At 44.7% G+C, this 11,530-nt stretch overlaps 1 protein-coding gene across 1 annotated transcript; it reads left to right on the forward strand.

Annotated features, from left to right (window-relative positions):
* Positions 1–2,511: 2,511 nt before the first annotated feature.
* Positions 2,512–9,373, forward strand: ndnl2 (necdin-like 2). Its single transcript, XM_063463087.1, has 11 exons — positions 2,512–2,590; positions 3,697–3,757; positions 5,302–5,421; positions 6,660–6,723; positions 6,799–6,878; positions 6,968–7,062; positions 7,391–7,470; positions 7,561–7,603; positions 7,693–7,755; positions 9,067–9,181; positions 9,262–9,373. The coding sequence occupies exons 2-11, from the start codon at positions 3,710–3,712 to the stop codon at positions 9,367–9,369; spliced, it is 816 nt and encodes a 271-aa protein (XP_063319157.1). The 5' UTR covers positions 2,512–2,590; positions 3,697–3,709; the 3' UTR covers positions 9,370–9,373.
* Positions 9,374–11,530: the final 2,157 nt, after the last annotated feature.

Consider the following 11,530-nt stretch of genomic DNA (forward strand, 5'->3'; position numbering starts at 1 on the left):
GGTGATGCTGTCGGAGACACACCTACCCACCCTCACCACCTGAGTTCTGCCAGTGAGGAAGTCCAACACCCACGCACACAGACGGCTGTTGAGTCCCAGATCCCTCAGCTTTGTGAACAGTCTGCTGGGCACTATTGTGTTAAACGCTGAACTGTAATCAACAAACAGCATTCTCACATAGTTACCCTGTTTCTTGTCCACGTGGCTGAGGGTGGTGTGCAGGACGTGGGCGATGGCGTCCTCAGTGGATCTGTTGGGTCGGTAGGCGAACTGGAGCGGATCTGTGGTGTCTGGGATGGAGGAGGAGATGATGTTCTTCAGCAGCCTCTCAAACTCCTTCATTACTACCGAGGTCAGCGCAACTGGCCGGTAATCGTTCAGGGATGAGGGTTTGCTGTTCTTGGGCACCGGGATGATGGTGGATCTTTTGAAGCATGTGGGGACCACAGACTTCGCCAGGGACTCGTTGAAGATGGAAGTGAACACACCTGCTAGCTGGTCAGCACAGCAGCGCAGCAGACGGCCGGTGATGCCGTCTGGCCCCGCCGCTTTCCTTGTGTTCACTCTCCTCAATGCCGCTCGGACGTCATGCTCCGCGATGCTGGTCACCGGTCTCTCGCTGATGACGTCACTGTCCTCGGTAGTCAGGCGGTAGATGGCATTAGCCGCCTGGCTAACCTCGAAACGGGCGTAGAACTGGTTCAGCTCATTGGTGAATGCAGAGTCGGCGTTGATCGGCGCAGTGTCCCTGGGTTTGTAGTCCGTAATGGTGCGTAGTCCGTGCCACATTCTCCGTGTGTCGCCCTGGAGGAAGCGGGACTCCACACGCTCCCGGTACCGGCGTTTAGCATCTCTCACCGCACGCCGCACGCCGTATGAGGCCGCTTTGTAGGCGCTCATATCGCCAGTGGCGCGACCCGCGTTGTAGGTGGCGGTCCTGGCGTTTACTGAGGCGCGGATCGATCTGTCCATCCACGGTTTCTGGTTTGGGAATGTGGTGACTCTCGCAGTGGGGATAATCTCCTCCGCTAGCATATTGACGAAGCATACTGCTACTTCCGTAAACTCGTTGATGTCGACTGCGCATGCTCTGAACATGTCCCAGTCGACGTCGTTGAGTGCGTCCTGTAGCGTAGCTTCTGATTGGGCAGACCACCGTTTCACCTCCCTCGTGGTTACTTCTTCCTTCCGTATGTTTTGTTTATACTGGGGAATGAGGAAGATGGCGTTGTGGTCAGACTTCCCAAAAGCCGGATGTGAGACAGCTTTGTAGCCCTGCTTGTATGGTGTGTAGCAGTGATCCAAAATTCGATCCCCCCTCGTTGGACACGAGACATGCTGGTAAAAGTTTGGCATGACTTGTCTGAGGTTCGCTTTATTAAAGTCTCCTGCTACAATGAGGGCTGCGCCCGGATCCTTGTTTTGAAGCGAACTCAGCACATCATGTAGTTCGGACAAAGCCATACCTGTGTCCGCTTGGGGTGAGATGTAGACCACCGTGGCGATGACCGAGGTGAACTCACGGGGCAGATAGTTGCATCCTAATATTGTCTCACATTTGACCTCTGACCTCACATTTACATTTCTGCCTTTATTGATCCTAAAATGTGTTAAATCTTTAAGGAAAGTATTTTCAAGAGGAAGAGAGAGAACTCTGCTATTATATAATAATCTCAAGTTATTCATGTCCGGTTGTTTACGAAGTTATCCACTCTTACATGTTTATATAAAAATAGAATATTATTCCTTTAACAGTAAGTACTGCCCAGAGAGAGAGAGAGAGAGATGCCTCGGTGGACGTTTGTGCTTCTTGTTCACACGTCAATTACTGTGACTTGCATATTTTATTCAATAAAACTCTAAAATCTCATGTAGTACAACGTTTAGCCTAAATAAAAAGCCTAACCCGAATTTCTAAGACTGAAACACTTTTTTCCAGAAATTTTCATGTTCTCAAATATCAGACTGGCGCAACAATAAACATGGGACTTTAAATCTAATTTTAAAAAGTAATAATAATGAAAGTGATTTTTCCTCATCCAGAGGATTACATGGAGATATTCATAGTTGGATGAAAGGGTCTGTAGCTTCGTCTTTAATATGGGCAGTTACATTTATCTCCTACAGAGGCTGGTACACTTTCCAAAGGAATGCCGAGAAGACTTCATTTTAAATATGCTAGTCTGTGGAATAAATTTCAGTAGTTTCTCACGTCTGTCCTCCTGTGTGCGTCATGAATTTAATCATATAATCATGAGTTATATCAGTATGATTATTTATCTCTTTATCAAACGTTCATATTTCTGTTCATTAGTAATTATGCAAATTAGTTCCTTTTTACACATAAACTAATGAACAATATTATTCCGGCGAATTTGTAAAATAAAAATAATTTATAAACCATCAAACTGTCACAGGGGGATAAATAAATAAAATCACTCAATTTTTATTTAATTAATGAATGAAACCAACGACGTTTCTGCCGAATGAAACGGAAAGGAAAAGCGGCAAGTGCAAATGACGTCATCAGCAGGCGACTACAAGCCCCATTAGCGGGAATCTGACCGTTTGGAACGGGTGGAGGATCAAAGTGAGTCATTTTCTAAAACATACAGACTATTTGAAGCTTCTGTTAGCCACGCTTTATCCCGGGAAATCCGGGTGAAGTATTTTAGGGCACGGAGTTAGCAACGCTGTCTGCTCTGCTTTTCGCGTTAAGGATCTGTGGTCACTTCCGGGTTTTTGTTTTTGTTCAGCCTGCAGACTTTCTCGTTTAAAACGCGCCGAAACACACACACACACACACACACACACACACACGTTGTAGCTACGGTGATCAGGTCCTAACAGAGTAAATGTGCGGTAAAAACTGTTTGTGTGGGACAGGTCAGCGCTGAGTCTAACATTTCAGATCTAACTAGGTTTGCTCTCTTACAAAGAAATGAACAGACTGATTTTTACGGTACTTAGATTTTAATGGAGTGAGACGGAACAGCCAATCACGGAGGCTGCTTTCCTGCAGAGGGTACAGGATTCTTCACTGCATTGAGGGGCTTGTGGATCAAGCACATATTTCAACCAATAACATTCAAATTAAGTTATAACGTTTATATAATGGGGTTTTTTGGAAGGTGTGTGTGTGTGTGTGTGTGTGTGTGTGTGTGTGTGTGTGTGTGTGTGTTCTCTTTCTATTAAAATCAAACTAACATTAAAAATTAGAGACTGTTTGTTTCTTTGTAGAAGAGCAAACTTATAAATTCAGGAGGGAGGTCAAATAATTATTTCCTCCTTTGTAAATACATCATTCTGTTTGGCTTCACTGTTATTTCAGTTGCTCTTCTGTCTGGTGACAGTTCCTCTGTTCCAGTTGGGATGTATTCCTACATCACAAACCTTCTTCAAGACACATCTGGCAATTTTACCATTTTTAATCCAGTGACGATGCACACGCTGTATCACCTCACACCATAATTTCCTGCTGTGCAAAGCTGCAAACAGAATGACCTTTGGTGACAGGCTGATCCTCTTCAGATAACGATAAACAGCCTCCCCTTCATGTATGTGAAAGTCAGACTTTAGAAAAGTGCATGTACTGCAGAACCATTCGAGATGTGGCGCAGGAGGCCAGGAAGAAAAATGCCGTGCAGTCCAACCTAAAGAGGGACATCTGTTCACCCTACCTGTCTCCTTTATCAGGCGGTGTGTCACCATGACGCAGAGGAAAAGACCGTCCAGCACACAGAGCTCCTCTCAGAGAGTAAGTCCTTCGTTTCCACCACAGAAGAAATTCTTTTCACTTCGAGTGTCTGCACTGTTACAGTAATGAGAGGTGCTAGGGTAAAGTGGTGAACGCCTTTGTATAAACACGAGATCACGTCCAGATCAAACCACAGCAGCTGGAAAAAAGCAGCCCATGCAGGAAAAATGATTCAGATTGTGAGGGCATATGTTAAATAATTATTACACCCACTCCACGTGTCCCAATGATAGGAGCTTCAGCATCATGGGATATAGAGTTTGAATTAAGTGCAGTAATTTGATGTCTGTGATGCAGAGGGACAGAAACAAGCTCCAGCTCTCTGGATGTTTGCTCTGTCTTCACTGGAGAAAATGTAATGCATGGTTTCTTAAACACATGCTGAGAAACATCAGAGATGCTACGAGCAGAAACCGCTGAAGCAGCCGGACGAACAGGCTGGTCCCTGATGGCGGTGAGGTGGTCTGAATGGTCACTTTATTGGGAACCCTTCCATATCTTCAGCGGGGTACCTCAGGGTCATCGGCACTTTGCCTAAGTCAGAAGTCTCAAACTTAAATCAGCTGTGGGCCACTGCTGGCACTATCATCTCACTGTAGTGTTCAAATAGTACAAAACAAACAAGAAGAAATCACGCACAAATATTTCTGAAAGTGTAGCGTTTTGTTTGTTTTTTATTTTAAATATTGTATAACAAGACAAAACTGCAAACTAACTGAAGCCTTTTATTGAACTACCAAATAAACACACCGGTCCTCTTTCTGGACAGACACATTTTGTTCATATGTAACAAAATACAAACACAGACATAAGTGTTCACATTAGTTTGTGACTCTCTCGCTGAACTAACACAGCCGATCCCTCAGCATGTTTGTGCTCTCTGCTCATATCACCTTCATAATAAATCATTTAAAAAACTTATTTTAACATTTCACTCAACAACAAACAAATCCTCCCCAACAGAAAAAGCCAAACTGCGTTATATTTCTTCACATCAATATAGGGGCCGCGAGTTTGAGGCCTCAGCGGAGCAGCAAAGGCAAGATTAGCTTTGACCTGTGGAGGGTTCCAACTGCGAGCTCAGACCAACCATAACCATCCTGAACTGGTCTCGGCTGCTGGATCGCTCTTCCCAGTGACAAGCCGACTTGCTGAAACTGCGCTGACGTTGCCGGGAAATCAGAGCAGCAAACTTTCATAGGAAAGAAGCGTGAACGTAGCGTAGTGACTGCCACCTCGTCTCAGACTGATGCAGTCAGATGCTTGGGGCAGCATGGAGGCCAGGAGCTCGTTGACTGCTGCTGCTTCTCTTTGAAACCTAATAGCTGTGATTGGTTGGACTTGATGGTTTTTGGTGTTGAACCTCTGGAGGTCTGTCCGTTTGGCGATTATTGCAAGAACCTTATCGTGTCTCCATCTTCTCCCAGAGCTTTTGGACAGCCAGCTGATAAAAGTCAAAGTTACCGTACAGCAAAGTAAGCTGAATCTGAGGGTGTCAGTGAGTTTCACAGATACTGACTTCAGAGTACATTTTTCCCACGTAGAGACACACCGGCAACTTGGTGGCTCAGGATGAGGATGATGATGCGACCTTCACTCAGCCGAGTACGTCACAGGTGCAGAGAGGGCTGGAGAAGCTCACACCTGCACAGGTCGACCAAAAGGTACAGAACAAGGAGAAACCCAGAGTTTGATTCTTAATGATCAGTAAAATGTAGTGCTGGGCGATATGGAAAAAATATTTATCACGATATGAATTATTTTATATCACGATAACGATATATATCACGATATACCACCTGACCTGTGGTCATCTGGAAAGTATGCAGTCTGTAAGCAGCGAGTGGAGAGGGTGCAGTCTTTGTTTTGAGTTACTGTAAAGTATGTCGCAAATCCGGGTGCACGTAAAGCAGCACCATGTTGCAAAACCACAAGACAGAGTTTCTTTGCGAAAAATATCATTTTTTTATACTTTATTTTCTCTTGCATAAAGTTAAGAGCATGTATAGTGAGAAGACAACACTAATATATTTGCCACAGGCTATTTAACCCTTTACGACCTACCATAGAACCAAGTCCGCCAGAGCTTATCTTTACATTTATTTATTTTGAGTGTCTTCATAGTTTTATTTTTGAGATACACAAATTTTTATATATAAATGAAAATAAATTAATGCAAATTTGCAAAAAAACAGCATGTGCATCAAAATAAACTATTTCCAACAGTGTAATTTGACTTCTAAGCATCCCAGAAACGATACAGAAAAGCATAAAGTCAAACATGACTTTTAAAAACACCAACATAGACTTTGAAGCTTAAAAAACTACATTTTCCGCGAAAGTGACGTCACTTCCGGTTTCGGACAGGTAATGGCGGACATGCGATAGTTCGCGCTGACTTATATTCCAACGTAGGAAGTGTTATGAACAGCTGATCGGATTGGCAAAGCGTGTTTCTGGAATATTATGTTTTTGTTGCTGCAAGTCTGGAATATTATGTTTTTGTTGCTGGAAGTGCTTTTTATGCAATTTTTGCAAAGCCATATGTGGAAGAAAACCGTGACCTAGGGCAAGCTAATGGAATAAGATATAAGTACAACTCCTACGGTTTCATATTCAAAAAAAAAAAACCATTATTGCACTACCTTATGTGGTTCTAGTTCTACAGGGATTTAAAAATAGTTAGGGAAAACGGAGTGTGCCTGCTCCGACCGGTTGTAAAGGGTTAATGATATATTTTATGTAATAATTTGTAAAATTCGGGTCAGAAACGATAGAAACGATAGAAGACAAATGGCACGATAGACACTTTTCTATCGTCCACACGATATATATCGTCATATCGCCCAGCACTAGTAAAATGTATTTAATGTTTTTTTTTCTGTCACTCGTCTGTCTGCAGACGGCTGAGGTGGTGCAGTACTTCCTGGTGAAGGACCAGAAGAAGATGCCTGTACGGCGAGCAGGTACAGCCGTGGATGTCCCAGACACACGTATAAAGCACAGTAATGAAGGATAACGTCTCCTCTGTGCCGTTTCAGACCTGGTGAAACATGTGGTGAAGGATTACCGAAACATTTACCCCGAGATCCTAAAGAGGGCGGCGCGGACATTTGACCAGGTTTGTAGAGTCAGAGATGATCGGCGTCACGATTCACGATTTGAAAGTGAAACTGTCTCAGCGCTGCGCTCCTCTGCTGCTCTGTCCAGGTGTTTGGCCTGAAGCTGGTGGAAATCGACCCTAAAAATAAAATGTACATATTGGTCAATAATTTGGAGACGCCTGACAAAGCCTTGCCGATCAGGTGAGTATTCATGCATATATTCATAAACCGGGGAAGCGAGTGTCTAAACATCAGCAGTACAAATGTTTGTGTCCTTGTGTGCGCTGTGTGGAGGAATCTGAGAGGTCTTTAACTTTAGAAACTGTGGGCAGAGACTGCAGCCCCATCTAGTGGTGACATCATGTGTTACATCACAACCTAAACAGTTCAACGCTGAGGCTGGCGAGTGAGAGCAGCAGGATTCAATTATTGAATACCCGCGTGTTTTATACTCTGGCACAGCCAACACGAGTCTGTCATCAGAAAACCTGCATTTGTGTAACGAGTATCTGTTTCCTGTGGCGCGCAGGAGCCCGTCCAATCCAAAGATGGGTCTGCTGTTAGCGATCCTCAGCGTCATTTTCATGAAAGGCGGTGTCGTCAGAGAGAGTGAGTTTCAGTCTTCCTTAAATAAAACAAAGGCGAGTTCATCTGTGGAAGGACACAAGTTTGACACGTTTGTCTTCCCTCGTCGTACAGATCTGATCTGGAACACTCTGAGGAAGCTGCGCGTGGACCCGGGGTGAGGCCACGCCCCATCAGTCGGCGCCCGGCTGCCCGTTAGGAGTCGGCACACATCTGACTTTAAACGTTTCTGTTTGCTGTGCGCAGAGAGAAGCACGAGGAGTTTGGTGACGTGAGGAAGATGGTCACAGACGAGTTTGTGCGTCAAAGGTAGGAAGCAACCCGAGTCATGGGCTCTGTCACCGTGGTAACCGGGTCACTCTGGGGTCAGCCACAAATGATCAAGGACAGTTTAAAGTTCTGATCGAGATGTGAAGTTACTGCGCTGAACTGGATGTAATCTGATTACCCGATGGCATGTAAACCCCTCCCCCACATTTCACGGGGCAGGTGTGCAGTACCTGCGTCCTGCAGTCTGACGATGGTTCAGGCGTCTAAAGGCACCGCCGTGTAAGCAGAAGGTCGCGGGTTCGAGTCCGGCGGGGTCGCTGTAGTCGTAGCGCACTGGTGTGTTCAGAGCCAGCGTCTGTCAGACCGTAGACTCTGGTTTATACCACACCACAGAGCAGCAGGAGGGCGCAGGAGGCCAGAGCACTGCAGCACCGTGCCTGGACCAGCTCGCTCCAACATTCCCAAACTTTATGCCGGTCACATTTCCACACGGGAAAACCACGTGTTGTTTCGGTTCGCATTTCTTTGACATTTTGTCTTCAGTTACTTTTCTGCGTCTGTTTTCTAACGACAAAAACAGGCTGCAGTGGATTTCATAAAGTGCTTTTTTTTCTTCCTTCAGCGCTTGTTGTTTTTTGCTGTATTGTAATTCATATTTTCCAACCTGAAGACTCAGACTTCCATGCGATGTGCTGGCAGCATCACTGATGTTTCATATTGCAACTGAATGATTATGTAACGTGATTACTCCTCAGTCTGGATGAAAAGGATCTGTTGGTGTTGAGTTTCTTTTTTTTAAAGTTGTTTTCATCAAAATGTAAAAGGACAAAAAAAATTAAAGGTGTGAAATTTTCATTTACCCTGAAATTAAACCCACAGCTGTCAGTGGAAGCAAGCACAACATCTGTAAGTGAACCCGGTTGATAACGATTTCAGACTAATAGATATTTGGAGACTGAACAAATTTATCGGCTGAATTTATTTGTTATTGTCACAGGTGGTGGACGGCCCATGTGTCCCATCAGCACTCATAATGTGGCTGATGGGTTTTCCCAAAGTCTCTTTACTGCTTTAAGTTTTCATTTATCTGCAGTTTTATATATCAGCTCATAAATAATCAGGTGGGCGATCACAGGTCCTGTTGGGAGATGTGATGATCAGCATCGATGCTGGACGTTTCAGTTCTCCCGACCTTAGTTTATAGGACGATCATGTTTTATTGTATAAGATGTCAAGAGGAGCTCGCTGCTCACGTTCAGTTTATATTGACTTCCACACTCATTTACTTAACATCTTTTCTGTTAATGCTCAGTCTGATTCCTGTGTGTGTGTGTGTGTGCGTGCGTGTAGGTACCTGGAGTACGTGCGGATCCCTCACACGGAGCCCATTGAGCACGAGTTTCGCTGGGGTCAGCGCGCCGACGCAGAGGTGTCGAAAGCCAAAATCCTGGAGTTCATGGGTGAAGTAAGTTCGCTGAGCAGAGCACGCCTACACCTGCAGATGAAGCTGTGGCTACTAATGATGGTTTGTGTGTCTGATCTCAGCTTCATGAACAGGACCCTAAGACCTGGACTCAGCAGTACAGAGAGGCCCACTCCCTCCCCAACTCCAGCCAGGCCTCCACCAGCAGCGGCAGCAGCAGTCAGAGATAACCACGCGACAGCTTCTCCTGCCTTCTTTTTATTTATCGTGTGTGAAAGAGAAGCTGCACCAGCAGCGTTTTGTAGACTGATCGTGTTACAGTGTGAATCCCGGTTATATTAGAGCCTCGTGTTGGACCCGTGTGAGCCTCTTTAATTCGTTTTAAACATGAGAAAAAAAACAACACAAATGTCCAGTATCCATTTAGATTTTATTGCCTGGATTTTAACGTAACAGCAGGTTTTTTTCACGTTTATAAAATAAAGTTTTTTATAATTGATCCAACAACAGTGATTGCATTGATTTGACTGGTTGCTGGTGACACAGCGGCACGGGGGCGGGGTTACTCTACGAGTCTCGTTTAAACACAGAATTACTGTTTAACACTGCAGGTTTGCTACCACTCACAGTAAAACTGACTGTCACACTGTGTAAATGAGGATCCCCTGAGGTGGTTTGATTTTCTATTGCTACACCCGGTGATACTGCACAACTCAGAACATAACGCTTCACACCAGCACACAGCAGAGGCCTCCAATCACATCTGAGTAATAGTGTTAGTCGGTATCCAGGTTTACTGGTATCATGAACCTGGCTCACCTAACTACAGCATATCACCATGGTAACCTCAATTTAAACATGCACTGGGTTACCTACTCTGGAAAGTGTGCAGTTTTTCTACAGTTTCTCAGGTGAGCCCTAAACTGCAGGCTTTGAGGTATGTTTAGTCTCATTAGCTTATTGATCCTGTATACTATTATTAAGAACACCTGAAGGTGTTAACACGGGTGGTGCGACTCCTTTTGCAAAGTGGCTCTAACCAGAAGCCTACACAGGTGTTTGGCTTCACTATTATCATGAAGCTTATTAATTCTGCAGCATTAATTAGCGGCACAGTTTTTAGCGTTTCATCCCAGCAGCAATCCGATGCTTGGAACCACAAACGCAGTCCCTCTAATGACCACAGGATGTGGCCGTTTTGATTCCAGCATCTGATGCTTTTATTGATCTTTAGTGACTTTTAGTACGACACCAGTCTGTGCTGCCTGTAATGAACCACTCGCCCTCCTAACATCAACCTGCCTGTAGGTGAGTTCATGATACCAGTGATCCTGGATCAGTGAGTCCAGGAGACGGACACATCATCAGGACCACGAACAGTCAGTGTGACTTCACAGAAAAAAATAAAAAAAAGATGCACCAGACCTCCCTCCCCCACTAAAGAGTGTGTGGTGCATAGAGTAGTCATGGATTTTGTATTTACGAGGCACATTGAGGTATCGGGCAGTTACAGGACCAGCTGTCCCCTCATGTTTTACGCAGGAATTATGGGTCGTGTGCTTTGAAGGCCTCATTTCTGTTTTATCTTTTAGAATGAATAATACTGAAAACTACCAAAAACCACATTCATCCAAACACCGTCACCCAGTCCTGCTGAATCCAATCACCGACCCCTCAGGTTATATTCCAGAGTCGCCTGTGGAGATCCGGGCAGGGATCGTTTTCCTCCATCTTTTTTTTTTTTTTTTTTAATGAGGCCGTTTAAAAAGAGATATTAAAACACTAAACTATCATCACAGTTTCTGAACAGACTGAAGGTAATCCAAGCTGAGGCTCGCAGAAAAAACAGTGCCGAGACGCAGACACGACACGGTAAAAACACGGATGCATCTACCTGCATTCTGTCTGAAGGCCACCAGGTGGCGATAGCTGTGGTTCCAGTTTTATAGGCGTTTAAACTGCTTTCTGTCTTGACTTTGTTTTAACTCCTTTTTTCCTGATGATCATCAAGTGTTTTCTTGTTTTTTTAGAGCGCGTGTTCTGGGTGTTTTATCAGCATCGAGGCGCCAAGCACACGACTCAGGGAGAGTTTTATTTCTGCCCTGGAAGAAGGCCCACGGGCGTGACGGTGGGAAAGTCCTGCTTTAATGGGTGAATGTGGCTTTAAGTAGTCGATTAGATCAGAATAGAAATGTTGGTACATTTACCACCAGAGCAAACATGACGGTTTTACTGCCAGGAATAAAAACTTTTTCAGCAATTCTAAAAATCATATCAACCTGTCCTTTAAGGCTCTTTCAGCTTCGCTTCTGTAACAACTCTCTACTCGCTGACGGTGTTCAGCACCACGTGTTCGGTACGTCAGTGTGGACAGTTAACTTCCTACAATGA

The sequence above is a fragment of the Pelmatolapia mariae genome, linkage group LG20, assembly GCF_036321145.2.
Source record: "Pelmatolapia mariae isolate MD_Pm_ZW linkage group LG20, Pm_UMD_F_2, whole genome shotgun sequence".
Taxonomy (NCBI): domain Eukaryota; kingdom Metazoa; phylum Chordata; class Actinopteri; order Cichliformes; family Cichlidae; genus Pelmatolapia; species Pelmatolapia mariae.